Here is a 17,019-nt window from a genome sequence, read left to right on the forward strand (position 1 = left end):
TCCATTTCTCTTCCTCCTTCCTGGGAAAACCATTGTTCTGAAGATGCTTTTACTGCATCTACATCCATAGCGTAGAGTCACTATCACTGTCATTCCTTTGCTCATCGATTTGCTCGAGCGGGCACCAGTAATGTCTCCATGGTGAGACTTATTACTGTTTTTGGCACATCAAATACTCCATGGGGAGCTTGCCAGGCTCTGCTGTTCGGGCAAGAAACTCTCAGTGGCTTGCTAGGTTCTCCAAGAGGTCAGGAGGAATCGAACCTGGGTCGGTCTCCTGCAAGGCAAATGCCCTATCCACTGTGCTCCAGCCCTAGGGGCAGTTTTAAATACTCCAAAGAATTAGCTATAGGATTAGCAGCTTGAAATAAATTGCACTTAGGATGGTATGTTTGTTTTGTTTGTATACTACCATATGTGTTTGAATCACATGGCTTCACATATTACCCCAGGGTTAATGATTATAAACTTACATCTGGTTATCTAAATTACTCTGCTGGAGTTTTATCATTTTATAGGTGACCCTTAAACCTTCACTTTCCAATTTTAATTATAATTTTGATTGTCTAAAGCATTTTGTTACTTGATTTTGATTTTATTTAATCACGTAGCTACTGGAGCGATAGCACATCAGGTGGGGCGTTTGCTTGCATGCGACTGACTCGGGTTCAATTCCTGTGTCCCTCTCGGAGAGCCTGGCAAGCTACCGAGAGTATCCTACCCCCATGGCAGAGCCTGGCAAGCTACCCGTGGCGTATGCGATATGCCTAAAACAGTAACAACAAGTTTCACAATGGAGACATTACTGGTGCCCGCTTGAGCAAATTGATGAACAATGGGACGACAGTGCTACAGTGCTATGTAGCTACAGTATAATCTTAGTGAGTATGTGAGTTTATCATATTCAGCACGTCTGGTGTTTTTGTCGTGAATAAATCTTTAGTCTCATAGTATCCTATAAGTGTTACATCTTATTTTTTTTCTTAAGCAAAGATTTTTTGGTGATAAGGGTGAAATGTAATAAATCATTAAAATGGTGTTACAAAGAGATGGAGCCTTTTCACAAAAATGAAGTTTCAGTTAATGGGTTAGCAAGTTAGCAGTATTACTTACTGGGCAAAGCGCCAGGCTTATTGGTCAGGTGACATCAGGTGGTGGCTCAGGATTGGTTTTGTTTTTTTTCCCCCAGTGCTGGGGATTGAACCCAGGTCTCCTCATGCAAGGTCACACTTTACCGCTGTGGCCCAGGCCTGGCCCTTAGCTTAGGAATTTCCTTGTGTAATGTATAAAAGTATGAGCTGTACTAAAGCTAACTGTGATAGAGCTGAATACGGACGGACAGACAGATTCCAGTGAAGGGTTCTGCCTTTGTTGTCTTCCCTATGGAGGCTTCTAGGGAGAGCACAAGATAAGACAGAACTTTCTTTACTTTCTCAGCAAGCAATGCCCGGAAGAAGAAATTGCTCCTTTCAATTTTTGAGTCTAGGGGGCTGGAGTGATGGTACCAAGAGTAAGGCATTTGCCTTGCATGCAGCTGACCCGAGTTTGATCCCCGGCTCCTCATATGGTCCCCCAGCATCAGAGCCAGAGTTAGCCCTGAGTACCACCAGATATATTCCAAAAAAAACATTTTTTTTGGTGGTGGTGGTGGTGGTGGTGGTGGTAGTGTGTGTGTGTGTGTGTGTGTGTGTGTGTGTGTGTGTATGAGAGAGAGAGACAGAGACAGAGATAGAGATAGAGATAGAGACAGAGAGACAGAAACAGAGAAACAGACACGGACACAGGCAGGGAGCGGTAATAGTTGTGTCCACAAAAAGTCAAAAGTGCTTCTGGACTTTTTCAGCTAGTTTCAAGCCCCTGCTGTCAGCTGTTCATTTTGACCATCTGTGGAAAACAATGTCAGCTGAGATCTGACTAATTCCTGATGAACATGGTCATCCTGGAGCAAGGGAACAAAATTGAGCTTCTGAGAAAAAGCTCTCTTTGAGGGGAATACCCCTTCTGCCTTCACGGCCCCTCGCATGAAAGGAGTTTTTAACCAAAAACGCATTTTGGGGTCTCAGATTTTTCATTCTTTCTTTCCTCAAATCCTTTCCTAGAAATTCCACAACTCTTAAGTTGACCTAAAAATTGTTTTACAGAAAAAGTCACTCGGTTCTGAAAATAATTCATCCAATTAAGGAGTTGTGCTTATTTGGTGAGAGGGGGGTCATTTATATTGAGAGATATTACAGCAGGTAGGGTGCTTGCCTTGCACAAGGCCAATTCAGGTTTGATTCTGGCACCTCTTATATGCCCCTCAGTCCCACCTGACGTACATACAGGCCCCAACTTGCATAAATCCTTTTGTAGATAGAACATGATTGCAGACTCAACAAACTTAGTATAATTCATATATAATTTTTATATGCACTTGAGAAACCATATCTGTGTTACTCACTTTATGACAGCACTGGCCGTATTGCATCATTTGCTTTATTGCTGTGGCCCCGAGCCCAACCTGCGGTGTCTCAGAGGTGTGCCTGTGTGTGATTGGCATCTCGCCACCCTCCCTGGTTGGGGGGGGGGGGCGGGGAGATTCAGAAGACATGATCCGGTGAGCTCTCAAGCTCCTGTTTGAAACTTGGTCAGTGCACCACCTGCATTCAAGGGACTAGCCTCATCTTCTTAGCACCTGGGGTTCAAGAATGAAGGAGCTGGGGACGTGGCTTAGTGCTGGAGCACAGGCTGGGGGCCCTGGGTTTGACCCCCCAGCACTGCAAGGCCCCAGTGATCACTGCCAGATCTGACCCTCATACCAATAAGCATCAACTGAAATAATTATATGTACACTTATTACTATTATTATTATTATTATTATGTGCACAGAAGGCTTTGGTTCTAAGTAGCGGTTAGTTTGAAGGTGAAAAGAAGAGTTGGTGATTTTTATGACTACATTGAACTTCCACGGAAGAGCCTGGCAAGCGTCCCTGTATTACTTCCAAATACAGTAACAATAACAGGTCTCATTCCCCTGACCCTGAAAGAGCCTCCACTCATTGGGAAAGATGAGTAAGGAGAGGCTGCTAAAATCTCAGGGCTGGGATGAATGGGGACGTTACTGGCGCCCACTCGAGCAAATCGATGAACAACGGGATGACAGTGATACAGTGATTATTATTATTATTATTTTTTACTTGGGGCCTCCTGAAGAGTGTTCAGGGGTTCTGGGGTTGATTCTTGGCCAGCCAGTGGCAGTTCAGTGCTGCTCCAGCCCTACAGTGCTCCCAGGGGCCTCAGTGCTAAACCTGGTGCTGCTCGGGAACTGAACTCATCTCTCTCCTTCATCTTCACTTGTCTCATCAGGCCTTCCTTTCCTGCTGACTTGGCTCCTGGGGTGCCCTGCTTTATGATTAGGGTTTAAGTGCAACCTCGGGCAAGTGGCAGGATCCTAAGAGTGCCAACTCAGGCAAGGGGCAAGAATTTATGAAACTTGGAAGGCAGATTTCAGTATCAGAAAGAAGCTGCCTAATCAACTGGGAAAAAAAAAAGTTCTACAGTCATGAACTTGATGTGTCAACTTATCTGGCCCATAGTGGCCAAATATTTGGTCAAACATGATTTCTGGTGGGGTCAGAGCGATAGTACAGTAGGTGGGGCTTTTGCCCTGCATGGGGCCGACCCGGGTTAGATCCCTGGCATCCCATATGGTCCCCTGAGCTCCTCCAGGAGTGATTCCTGAGTGCCGGGCCAGGAGTAACCCCTGAGCATCGCTGGGTGTGACCCAAAAAGCCAAAAAAAAAAAAGAAAAGAAAAGAAAAGAAAGAAACACATGATTCTGGGCATGTCTCTGAGAGTTGGGGGCGTTCATTCAGAAGACTATTTCACAAGGGAGATGAGCAGGTGAACCCTTTGTGGGGTCGCCTGCCTCCCAGGAAGGGGTGTCATTCCCCTTTGCTCCGTGTGAGTCTGTCTTTCTTTTTCCTATTCCTCTTCATCTTCCTAAATAAAACAATTTACTTTGCTCCTATCAAAGAAAAGTAGAGGAAAGGAAGTGTGAGCCCTTTTTTTTATACTTACCATTGGACAAGGCCTTTAAGGATCAAGTGAAGTTTTTTCCCTCTTCCTCCACTCTCCCTTGTCTTCATCATCATCACCATCATCCTCATCATCCTCATCATCGTCGTTGCTGCCCTTGGGCTGTCTGGGGTTTGCACACAAGCCTGGCTGACCTGGTGCTTGTGCGTACTGTATTGAGACAGAAGTTTCTGGCTGTGCCCACCAGGGGTCGCTGTGTAGTATGCACATTGTTTTTACCGTGTGCCCTCACTGGGCATCATACTCCTTTAGGAGTTTGCTGACGGCCAGCTAAGGTGCCACTGAGAGTCTCCTGTGCACTTGTGCTGGGGCTTGCAGAGCTGCAAGGGTCGTGCTGAGCCTGTGGGAGATGCTGGAGACTGAGGGACTCCGGCTTGCAGGGAGGTGCTCTTGCCCCTGCTGAGTTTTTTTTTTCTTTTCAGTCCCTGAGTGCCATTCTCATAACACTCTCTCTGCTTGTAATTCCTCACCTAGCATCAAGAATGAAGTATTTTTCCAAGTTTGTCTTTTTATTTTTTTTCAATTTGCTTTTTGGGTCACACCCAGCGATGCACAGGGGTTAGTCCTGGCTTTGCACTCAGGAATGACTCCTGGCGGTGCTTGGGGGACCATATGGGATGCTGGGAATCGAACCCGGGTCGGCCGCTTGCAAGGCAAACACCCTACCCGCTGTGTGCTATAGCTCCAGCCCCTCAGGTTTGATTCTGGCACCTTTTCTAAGCCCCTCTGACCCACCTGACATTCATACAGTGAAGTACCCAAGTCTTAGGCATACAGCTCAACAAATAAATACATACCAGTAACTGTCACCTGAGTCTTGGTACAGATGATTTAGGTCCTCTTGCCAGTCCATTTCTCTCTGCTATTTTGACTTCTAGTCACTATTTTGATTTCTGGCAAATAGAATAAAGAGCTTTTACAACTCAGTAATTAAATTGTAAATTATTTGCTCACTTCTATATCTACATTTGAATCCTACCTCACACTATATGCAGGAAGAGCACCATGGATAAAATGCCCCGAAGAAAGAGCTAAATTTAAACTTCCAGGCAACATAGATGTGTCTCTGAGCTCTGGCAGGTGACTGGGGCCATCCCTGGCACCACAGGGCCTGAGCAACTCTGCATCATTGGACCCTCACCGTGAACGGTAGGCAAAGTCGAGAATTGCCAGGAGGGGCCACCGAAGAGCCCCAAACACTGTTTGGGAGGCCTCCTCCACCAGGAAAAAGGAAAGCATAGCTAAAAACCTTCAGGTCATTGGTTTCTTAGTTATGACACTTCAAAGAACAAGCAAACCAAAGGGAAAAATAGATAAATTGACCTCTAAATGTAAAGCATTGGTTCCTTGAACTACACTATGAAGAATGTGAAGACAGTCTTCAGAATGTGGGGAAGCTTTCCAGGGTACCCCCTTCGGAAGGCAGGAGGGGTGCAGAAACCTGTGGCGGAGATTGGAGAGGGGAGTGCGGGCTGAAACCAGGTGTCTGGGGGCCCCCTCCGCCCCTGGGAGCACGTGTGCAGGCTGAGGAGGCAGGGAGGTGTGGCGGAGGGGTGTGTGTGTGGGGGGGGGGCTCTGCAGGGGGCCATGCAGGCAGTGTGAAGTAGAGATTCTCCTGGAGCTGGACAGGCAGTTAAAGTTAGCCAGAAGGAGAGGGACGGAATGATCTCTCACAGGAGGGTTCTTAAGAAATGGGAATAACAAATACCCAAAGGCAACAGAAACTGAGAGCTGGCTTTCACCAGGAAAGCTAACCTTTATAAACCCCGGAGTCTAATGTTTTGAATGTCAGTAAGTTTAAAAAAAAAAAAATTAACTCCCGATGGCACAGCGGGTAGGGCGTTGGCCGTGCACACGGCAGACCTGGTTTCGATTCCTCCGTCCCTCTCGGAGAGCCTGGCAAGCTACCGAGAGTATCTCACCTGCATGGCAGAGCCTGGCAAGCTCCCCGGGTCGTATTTGATATGCCAAAAACAGTAACAACAAGTCTCACAATGGAGACGTTACAGGTGCCCGCTCCGGCACATCGATGAACGACGGGATGACAGTGCTGCAGTGCTACAGTGCTTTCTCCTCTTGTGCATCCATGTAACCTGACAGTCCCTTTGGTTCGTGTGTCTTGGATCAAACTAGAGTGGCGTAGTATGTAGGGATGAAGAATACAGTCTTTGAAACGAGGGAGTTCAAATCCTTTTTCTTCCACTCTGTGTTCTCACTCGGCTATAGAAATGAAGAATCCTCTCCTGGGAAATTACTTTTAAAGTCTCTAAATTCTTAAAGTAATTAAGAAATTACTTTTAAAGGAGGGAGCAAAGCTTACTAAGTCTGTTCTTCATCTCAAGCAGAAGTTACTAGTGAATGTTACGGTTTAAGTATTTAGCATGAAAGGCATCTGAGTTTTTCTTTGCCCAAGTGCAGTGGTCTCTTATGAAAGTGCCATTTTGATTACATCTGAGGTTTTCTACCATGCAAACTATTAACAGTTCTTGGAACTGTTGCAGTAGCAACCGGTAAGGCACACTCCCCCCTTTTTATTTATTTCTTTTTGGATCACACCCAGCGATGCACAGGGGTTATTCCTGGCTCATGCACTCAGGAATTACTCCTGGCGGTGCTTGGGTGACCATATGGGATGCTGGGAATAGAACCTGGGTCAATCGCGTGCAAGGCAAACGCCCTACCCGCTGTGCTATCAGCCCCACACCTATCCCTTTTTCAGCATAAGCCCAAGGTTCCTCCCGCTGAGAAGAGATGGAACGGCTGTCCTAATTAGATTTTGTTGTACTGGCTAATTAGATTTTGTTGAATTCAGTGCAAGAGAATGCGATTAATTTAAATGATCACGAAGCAGCATAGTCTTTGAGTCACTGTGGTAGAATAGAAAGTAGCATTTGAAAAACTTTTTATTGGAGTAACATTGACTGACAGCACCTGGGCCACACCTGGTGATACTCAGGGATTACTCCTGGCTCTACATTCAAGACGGGGCACCAGGGACCACATAGGGTGTTGGGGATCAAACCTGGGTCAGCCACACCCAAGCCTTCAGTCCAAGAAGTGCCTGTTGATAGTCTGTAGCGTTCACTAGGCAAAAAAAAAAGTTATATTGGAGAGGAAAAACTGAAATTGGGTGGATGAGCCGGGATGGAGAGGAGGTCAGCGTCTTTTCCCGATTACGCGTCTCTCAGTGTATTCTGTTCCCCTCGTTGTCTCCAGGCAGGGAGTGTGTGCAGCAGTTGGCGGAGAACACCAGGTATTTCCGGCGCCGTCTGAAGCAGATGGGCTTCATCATCTACGGCAATGAAGATTCTCCAGTGGTGCCTTTGATGCTGTACATGCCAGCAAAAATTGGGTAAATTTTCTTACCTATTGCATAGCAGTCTCTTTCTCTTTAAAAAACAAACAAACTTTTTTTGAGGGGGGCCAGTGTTTGGGCTTCACCTGGCGGTGTTTGGGGCTTATTCCTGGCAGGACTCCGCCAAGCGCATCTTGACGCCTCTGCCCTACTTACTGATACACGTCAGGGGCAGTATTGAGACGGCAGCTGCAAATGGCTGTCGGCCCAACCCAGCGTAGCCAAACCTTAAAACTGCTCCGTGACCCAGATGCTTCCCCCTCCGTGCAGGAAGTAGACTACTGGACTACTTCCCCCAGTAGTCGTTCTGGGGGAAGTGCTCGTGCCCCTGTCGCCCAGGCCGCGAGCCCCCGCGTGGCAGTGGGGCCTTGCTGTGTGTGCTTACTCACCTCCGCCTTCTCGGCCCTGTCTCTGTCCGCAGCGCCTTTGGACGGGAGTTGCTGAAGCGCAACATCGGCGTCGTGGTGGTGGGATTCCCGGCGACCCCCATCATCGAGTCCAGAGCCAGGTTTTGCCTGTCGGCGTCTCATACCAAAGAAATGCTCGACACAGTAAGTCGCCCTCTCCCCTGGGCAGAAGCGGGCCGGCCTCCTGCTGGGCGGTCTGTGTCGCAGAGGGCAGGAGCCTCAGACAGTGTAAACTAGGGGAGGGAGTACTCAGCGTGCTTGGTGCTTGTTCTCTTCCTTGGCTTTTCTGAGAGCTTTTGGGGGCGTAGAGTTTTACGGTCCTTCCATTTTTTTTTTCCTTCCCCCTGAAAATTTCTGAACGAATTAACCCTTTCTCATTTGTGATTTTCTGGTTTTGCTCCATATTTTGGGGGGAGGTTATCTCTGAACTGTGACGTCCATTCTTTTTTGTATGAATGTGACACATCAACCAAATCCCGTAGACGTACATGGATTAGTTCCAGCAGGCAGGACTAGAGTCGCAGTCTAGAAGAGGCTTCGTGTGGCTGGAGTGGTAGTACAGCAGGTAGGGCACTTGCTTTGGACACATCTGAACCGGGTTCAATTTTCTGGGACCCCACATGGACCCCTGAGCCCTGCCGGGAGTGATTCCTGAGTGCAGACAGAGGGATAAATGCTGAGCAGGGCTGGGTGTGCCCCACCCACTTTTTTTTTTTTGAAGAAACTATTTCTCAACTTTGATTTTTTAAAATTTTATGTAATTTAATAAAAATTTTGCTTTTTCAAAAGCTTATTTTTCTTTGAAAGAAAGAAGAGCAGGCTTCACAGAAACAAAGCCATATTGCGGGTCAGAGAGCTCACTCGCTGGGCTGAGGTATGTGCTTTGCGTGCGGGAGGCCGGGGCTCAGTCCCTGGCCCCAGTACCTGCTCTGACCGCCGAGCACCAAGCTGGGAGTAACCCCTGAGCACCACCGCAGATGGCCTCCAGACAGACAAAAAACATTACACTGGGGGCCCGGGGGTAATCCCAGGGGCTGGCCGAGTGGCTAAAAGCATTCGGTGCCCATAGCGGCCCACAAGTGGCGAGTGTGGTCTGGGCTCTGCTGCTTGGGACCCCCGTGGCAGGGTGTGCCAGCCCAGGCACACGCCGGGATGCAGAAACACCACAGATGGAGCACAGGAGCCCTGCTCCCGGGGGCTACGCCCAGCCAACGCCCAGTCTCTGTCTTCCGGCAGCCGAGCGAAGGGAGGGCGAATGTTGAGTCGAGTCAAGATGACCTTTCCACTTTAAGTCTGGGTGTTTCGGCTCAGGCCTGCATTCAAATCCCTCCTCTTCCCTTTCCTTGCTCCCTCGCCGGCCGTACACCCCCTGAGCCCTCCCCCAAGTCCCCCCTGTTCTCTGGTGTGGGGTAACAGAGCAAGGGCTGGAAGTGGAAGGAGAGATGAAGGGCTGTGGCCGCCTTGCGCTGGGAGCCTGTCACCCTTGTTCCTGCATCCCTGCTGCCCACACGCGCTGGTCCCGGTCGGCTCCGGAGCCAGCTTTGGCCTCAGCCGTGCCCTGGGGGATCTGACTAGTCGGTGCAGACACGCCCGAGACCCCGGCAGCCCCTCAGAGGTCCCCGCCCTCACCGTGATGGTCGAAAAATGAAGCTTTGGCTGTGCCCGAGTCTGCCTCCGCATCACCCTGCTCTGCCTCTGCGTTTCAGGCGCTCAAGGAGATTGATGAAGTCGGGGACCTGTTGCAGATCAAGTACTCCCGACACCGGTTGGTTCCTCTCCTGGACAGACCCTTTGACGAGACGACGTATGAAGAGACGGAAGACTGAGCCTTTTTGGTGCTCCTCCGAGGAACTCGCCCTCACGCCGGACACTGCGTGGCCTTTCTGAGCCAGTGCCAGGAGCCACCCTTGCGTGGCCGTCTCCACTGAAAGACACTTTCCTCAGCTACCGACGGTGGCCACCTCCCCTCTCAGTTGCATTTTGTAAATAGTGAAAATGACTTCACCTCCTTCCTTCGCTACGTTTCACCTTTTTTTTTTTTTAAAAAAAAGAGAGGTGAACTCACTGGCATTTTTTTTTTCCCATTAAAAAGTATTTTATTTTATAACTATTCCCCTCGTGAAATCACGCGGCCCCCTGGCCCGCCTCTGGCTCGCCACCAGGCCGTCACCCTCCCTGGACAGCTCCTGCTGGCCCCGGCATGGCCGCCTCTCGGGAGCAAGTGCCTTCCGCCGGCCACCACCCTGGCTCTCAGAGGTGGCGGCCGTGGGATCATTACCCACCCGCCAGGCAGTCGCGGGCTGTGTGTTCTTCAGTTCCGCCTTTTTTTGAGCAGCAGCGCGCAGCTCCCCGTAGCTCTCCCTGGCCGGGCGCCTCCTGAGCCGGGGTCTTCCTGCCCCGTCCCCTCCACATGGCCTCTTCTTTCCACCCTCCCAAGGGACGTCCCGCTTCTGGGTTCTTTCCCGCTCACCAGGCTCTCCCGAAACGCCCTGTCTGGCAGCCCGCCCGCCCTGCTCATCCCTGCGGGGTCGGGGTGGGAGGACCTCCCCCCTGCTCGGGAGAGTGGCAGGTGCCCTGCCAGGTGGGCGACCAAGGGGTGGTGTCTGGCACGTCCTCCTCTAGCTTAGACACCCTCAGGTCAGGGTCCCCGTGAGGAGTGAACCAGGAAGGCTGGTGACAGCTCTGCTCAGGTGAATCGCTTTGTCATGTCGCTCTGAGGGACTGAAGGTACCACTCTCCTTTGCGAAACCTGGCCCGCTGAAATGCTCCATCTTGGGAATGCTGGTTCCCTTGGTTCTTGATGTCCTGAGGTAATTCTGACGTGATTCTGGTCTCTTTGCCCATCTGTTACTTTCTGTTTTTTTTTTTTTTCTTGACAAGTTCTGCACATGTTAAACCCTTTGCTAAACCGGGGTCCTCTGCTTTGAGTCTTTTCATAGCAGGTAGGAGGATCTCTGTCGGAGAGCTTTATTATACTCACTGCCTAACCAAAGAGCAAATGTGGATGTGACCAGGTGAGAGTTCTCACTTCCTTCTGATGACCAAAGCGTAGTGGACGGAGCTTCTGATTTCCTTGTGTGCACGATCAGCTTACCCTTTAGTAGCTGCCGGGGAGATAGGGAGGGTTTGGGATCAGAATGGGAGAAAGGGGGGCCGATAGTTTTCCATGTCTCTGCTTTTTTAATGGCTTCTTTTGCTGGTGAAGAGTCTCAGTCCAACTTCTTCCAGGCCTCTGACCACCAGCTGGTATGTCTGTGCAATGGCTTCCACTAAAGATGCAAGTGGAGTCTCTGTTGGTGACTTTTTAAAAAATGTTCTCAAGAATAAGTTATCTTGGCCATCTGAGAGCTTTAAGCCCTTGAGATTTTCCAAAATTTTATTGTATTTTTTTTTTAAGGACTAGAAAATAGTTAATAAAAGAACCAAATAAAGATGCAGAGTCTGTATTTAGCACATGCAAGTTGAAGTGAAGAAGAGACTGTGATGAGAAGGGACAAGTTATAAGCAAATACAAAGGCTTTGCTGACTCCTTTTGCACCTCTGGCTTCTTGACACAGAACTCCTTAAGCTTTTGTGCTGCAGTTACTGTGTTGGTGGGTTTGCCAAAGTCACAAACTTTTACATGTATATACATATATATATATATAAAACTTTCCAGGTGCAAAATTATTTCAGGATAAATACAGCTAAGTTTAATTTGAAGAACCAAGACTTCTGTGATCGTTTAAGACTTTTACTTTCTGAGGGCAGAACATCGTGCACAGTCGCTCTTCCTGAAACTCTGTTCTAAGACCCAGGGTTCCATCACGTTACATAAGTCATTGTTTAACCAGGCACGTGGTGAAAAACAAGTGCAGATAAATAACAGCCACTGGGAGTGAGCAGAAGCCCGGGACATAGAAGTGCGCTTTCTGCAGTTTCGTACACGGCCTGTCCCCAGAATCTGTTGGGTTCCACAGGGGTGTCAGCTGACCGTTAATTACACTGAAAGCAGAGCTGGGGACTTACCCCCCATTCCTCTTCCCTTTTTTCATTGAGTTTTGCCTTGATCCATGCCCTCTCCCGGCAGATCCCCCCGAAACTGAAGTGTATGGGCAGGAGACCCCAAAACCACTCCATGAACGGCCTAGGGGAAGTGGCCGTCTTTCCTCCCGCCTTTGCTTGGAAAGTGTTCATTGAAAGGGAATGTGCGGAGGAGGGTCTGTGAGACACTTCAAGTGAATTTGTGTCTGCTGCTTTGAAAAATTTCTCCTCTTTAAAGAAGATTCTTCTGCTGCCTCGCAGCTTGCTTGTTTGAAAAAGAGCGTCTTCGAACAGTGGCCCTGGAGCCGCTCCCTTAAAGTCACACGGTGGGTGAAGGATTTCGGGCGGTGAAAGCAAGCTTCTTGCTCACCAGCCCCTGTGGTGAGTGGAAACATCCCCGTAATTCCCAGGGGTGTGCGTTGTAGAGGCCGGGGAGTGCACCTGACACTTCCAGGCCCTTGTTCCGTCAGTCCTCAGCCCCTGCTGTGTCCGGCCTTCCTTCCTGTCTCCGCTCTTGATGGTTAGGACTCTGGCTCTCGTGGGACCTGACGCGGGGCTGTGTGGAAGAGCAGTCTCCTTCTCTTCCTTCGCTCGGCCTCACGTGTCGGGAGGAGGCCGGGGGCATCCCTTGGGCCTGCTTGAGCGAAGCTGCATCTCAGTTCTTAGGATGAGTACAGTCTAGATGCACTCTTGCCCGCTGCTGCTTCGGGAAAACCAAGAGGAGGGAGGGATAACTTATGTGGAGACAGAATCTGGCTTTTCAGGGAGGGCGAAGGGGAATGAGAACACCATCACTGCCTCGTTTCACCTGCCACCCCCTTCCCGGGGTGATGGGAATCTCTAGCTCCAGGGTAGCCCATAGGCAGTGAAAGAACCCTTACCATGCATGAATTTATAGGCTGCACAGCCATCTAGAGAAGGTCAAGTGCATTGACTGTGTCCTCACTCCTGCCTGAGGAGTTGCTGTGACCTCCTTCCCAGGTGTCTCTCCCCTCTGAGTATCCTGGGTAAGCCCAGATAGTTTTGGGTCCCGGGAGACGGCTCCAGGGCCTGACTTATGCGTCCCCCAGGAGCAAAACGTGTTTTTTAGTCTCTGCTTGCTCTGACCTATGCGGCTAGCAAAAAGGAGAGAGCCGTGGTTTTTCGTGTGAGCGTTTCTCCTAGAGCGAGCGAGGTCCAGAGGGGTGGTGAAGGGGGCAGTAGGAAGGCCGAGGAGACTCCGCTGCTCTCCGCTTCCGTGAAACCCCGGAACCTCTAGCCCTGCTGCTGGCTGGAAGAGGGAGCTTGGGCCCAGCAGAATTTCTGTCAGCAGGCCCATAAATCAAGACACGTTCCCGTGGAGAAATGTGCGCTCCTTTGATACTCACGGAGTCGTGTTACCCTGTACCAGGTTGGAAGGCTGGACTAGCCAGTGACACCACCCCAGCCTTTTGAAAGAGAAATCGGCAGTGCCAGGGCTGGAACCCAGGGGCTCACACATGCACGGCCTTACACCCCCCCCCCCCCCGAGCTATCCCCCCACCCAAGCCCCTCCCCTCTGCTGTTTGTTGTATAGAAACGGTCATGGCCCTCTCGTCCTTTCCAGTAACTATTGTTTTCCAAGCACTTTCTTTGCTCTCCGTGGAGTGTTTCTCAGGAGGAAGCAAGGTGTCGGCGCCTTGTTTGGAGTGTCCCGTCCGGTCTCCCCTGAGTGTGGGGCGTTCGGGAGGAGTCAGTGACCTCTACTGTGATTCTCTGTGGGGTGAGGAGTTGTAGTTCACTGACCACAGGAACTGCTACGACTCAGCCTGCGGTTACTGTTTTGAGGGAAGGGAGACCCAAAACTCTGTCCATTTAGAGTCGCGGGGGGGGGAGGGGTTAAGGAAAGGGAATAGCCAGAGTCTAGCTTTGTGCTAAGCATCTCCCCCTTGTTTTGCCATCTGCCCGAATCAGTGGAGTTTTGCTTGCATGAGGAGCCTTGCACCAACTCAGCCTGCCTGCACCGCCCACCCCCTGCCCCACCCCCGCCCGTGATCCCTAAGAATCTCCTGAGAAGCGTGGTTGCCTCCTGAGGGAACGTGGGACACACCACTGGCTCTGCCGAGGGCTCAGCCGTCCTCATCCTTCACATTAGACCGTGACACTCTGTGATGTGAGACCAATGGTTGGAATGATAAAAGCCATTCTGGATGGTTCGTCACAGGCGCGGGTGAGATCGCCCTGTTCCCACACGGTCTTGATGATCCCTCTCTGTGAAAAGTAGCCGCTACTAAGAGAAGGGGGAAGAGATGCACCAAAATAGGGTCGCTGTTGTGTGGGGAGCTAAGCTCTTCCCGTGTTGATCTGTAATTCTCTAATGACCAATTTACCTGTAAACTAGAATTTATTTGCAAGAGGTGCTGTGAGAACCCCTCTCCATTGCTGTAATGCTCACGTAATCCCAGACAGTGAGAGGGGACATGTAAATAAAATTGTAAAATTGTAGCAATGTGTTAAGATGTCACTCTTTCTTCCTTACCTCATATGTCCTTTTCTTTCTTTTTTAAAAATTTTGCCAGACAATGATTTGTCACTTTGACTCTGTCGGATGACTGAAGCCGCAGGTAGTAGGGGGGAGAGATGGGACCTGATTTGAGAGCACATGTCAAGAACTGAAAGTGAACTTGATGTCTTAAGAATCCCCCCCATGCAAATAAATTGTTTTGTCCCAATCAGATATTGAAAATGATATGTCTCCCTTTTGTTTTTCCATTCCACCAATCAATGCAGAGTGCCATGTCCACACCCCACACTCCACGGATCGTGTCTGTTAGGTGCAGTGAGCACATCAGTGTGGTTCCGACTTGCTAGCCAGAAGAATAGCACGTGACTCTATCTGTTATTTTACAAACGGCTGAGTGAAAAAAACACATGACGAAAGATTATAACTAACATCTGATGTAGATAGATGGTCCTGATAAAACTAGTATTATGGAGTAGAGAATGTGTGGCCCAGTAGTTATGCATTTGATCATTAGCATCACCAAAAAACTCCAGGGGAGATAACTCAAGGGGTTGAACACATCCCTAGCATATTTCCTCGGACATTCTCTGAGTGTTGATCCTAGGTAGCCCAGGGGAGACCAAGTGTGGCATTGGCGATTTGGATAGGATACAAGGCAAGTGTCTGAACTGTGGTACTATCCCGCTGGGTGTGTGGCTTCTTTTGAAAGAAGATTGTGACCAGGGAGATGATTCAGTGTTGTAGCACATCCTTGGCATGCCAGGAGCACTGGGCTGGGTTCCTGCTACCATATGGTCCCCCAGGCAGCACAGGGGAGTGATTAAAACAAACAAAAATTCTTAGAAGGAATAGGGAGTATGGTTGGTTGATGTTTTGTGAGCCATGGGTGTTTTTGGGTTGGGGGAATGGTAGCAGGAGATGGAAGAGGGGCTGTCTTGGGCTCAGACCCTAATCCTAACCTTGTATTGACTAGTTCCGCTTAGGCACTGGTAGAAACTAGTGAAAAATTTTGAAGGATTGAAAGGTAATGAGCACCAGCACACTTCTGTAGATGTTGACAAGTGGACAGGCTTTTAAAAGTTTAGTCGTTAGTTTTTGGTTTGGGGGCCACTCCAGGTGGTGCTCTGAGCTCAGGGCTCACTCCTGGTGGTGCTCAGGAGACTGGGTGCCAGTGATGAAAGCCTGGTTGGCAGTACGCGAGGCGAGTGCTCAGGCCCCAGCAAGCTGCCAGGATGATCTATATGGAGATATTAGTAACCTAGAAGAACTCAGACCTGATTTCAGACTTTCTGTAAAGCTGTTGTCATTGAACTGCAGTTAGCATTTGGATACTTGTAGGAATTGATAAAATGAAGGTCCAGAAATAAAACCCCTCATTGGTTTTTTTTTTTTTTTTTTTTTCTTTTTGGGTCACACCTGGCGAGGCACAGGGGTTACTCCTGGCTCTGCACTCAGGAATTATCCCTGGCGGTGCTCAGGGGACCATATGGGATGCTGGGAATCGAACCCGGGTCGGCCGCGTGCAAGGCAAACGCCCTACCTGCTGTGCTATTGCTCCAGCCCCTCATTGGTTTATTTTTAACAAAAATCCCATGTATATTTAATATGGAAAGTTGAGTTACTTCAACTACTTTTATTGATGAAACACCTGAAAAATCTAGGGAAATTAAGTTCAGGCTCACATAGTACACAAAATCTATACATTACAACTTACAGAAAAAAGAAGAAAATTTGTGATTTTGGGTTAAGCCATGTTTTTTGTTCATTTGCTTTTTTGGGTCACACCTTGATGTGTCAGGGCTGGCTTCTGCCTGTGTCAAGGATCACTCCTGACACACCTGGAGGACCAATGTGGGATGCTGGGGACAGAACCTTGGTCAGGCATGTTCAAGGCAGTCTCCCTACCTGCTGTACTTTCTCTTTGGACCCAGGCAATGATTTCTCAATGGCTCAAAAGGACTGACTCCAATCAAATTGATAAACTAGGCCTCGTCCACGGGGACAAGGTGGCCCAGTGGTTAGGGCGCTGGACTGCTAATCCATTGTGCTCTGCACAGTGACAGGCCTCATTAAAACAACAACAGCAACAACAACGCTTTCAAAATACTTAAAATGAAAAGCCACTGCCAGCAGGGCTGGAGAAATTGTACAGTGGGGGATTGGGTGTTTGCAGGCAGGAACCCACAGTATCACATGGTTCCTCAGAGCCCTGCCCGGAATGATCCTTGAGCATCTCGGGGTGTGACTCAAAGACCAATTAAAAATAAAACCTCCTGACTGGGGTAAAACCCTGACCAAGACTCTATTCCAAAGTGTAGAAAGAATGTTTCAGGTTCTGGAACAAAAAGGTTCGGAGGAGCAACACAGTGGGGTTAGGTTAGAACATGGGTTGTGGCCTCCTTCGGACCTTGTTTCTCACCCAGACATTTTTTGCCCCCGTGGTGCCGTGGCCCTCCACTGAGACCCGTGCGTTTCACCCAGCAGCGCCCTTGGGATACCGTGGGGCCGTGGGGCCCAGAGAAGGCCCACAGCATCGAGAAGCACTGGGTCAGAACACCTGCCGTGCGAGCGATGGCCTCGGAGTCCCGTCCCTGGTGTGCCACATGTACCAAGCATGAGCCCCTTGTCCCTGGCACCGGAAGTACTTTGCAGCCTCACCCTAGCCAGGCGTTGTG

At 49.5% G+C, this 17,019-nt stretch overlaps 1 protein-coding gene across 1 annotated transcript in view; it reads left to right on the plus strand.

The window, feature by feature from the left end:
* Positions 1-15,733, plus strand: part of SPTLC2 (serine palmitoyltransferase long chain base subunit 2) — a 91,322-nt gene extending 75,589 nt beyond the window's left edge. The window contains exons 10-12 of the mRNA XM_055132001.1: positions 7,294-7,429; positions 7,854-7,983; positions 9,546-15,733. Coding sequence (XP_054987976.1) covers positions 7,294-7,429; positions 7,854-7,983; positions 9,546-9,665 — 386 coding nt within the window. The 3' untranslated portion in view covers positions 9,666-15,733. The remainder of the gene's footprint in view (positions 1-7,293; positions 7,430-7,853; positions 7,984-9,545) is intronic.
* The last annotated feature ends 1,286 nt before the right edge of the window (positions 15,734-17,019 follow it).

The sequence above is a fragment of the Sorex araneus genome, chromosome 3 (assembly GCF_027595985.1).
Source record: "Sorex araneus isolate mSorAra2 chromosome 3, mSorAra2.pri, whole genome shotgun sequence".
NCBI classification, from domain to species: domain Eukaryota; kingdom Metazoa; phylum Chordata; class Mammalia; order Eulipotyphla; family Soricidae; genus Sorex; species Sorex araneus.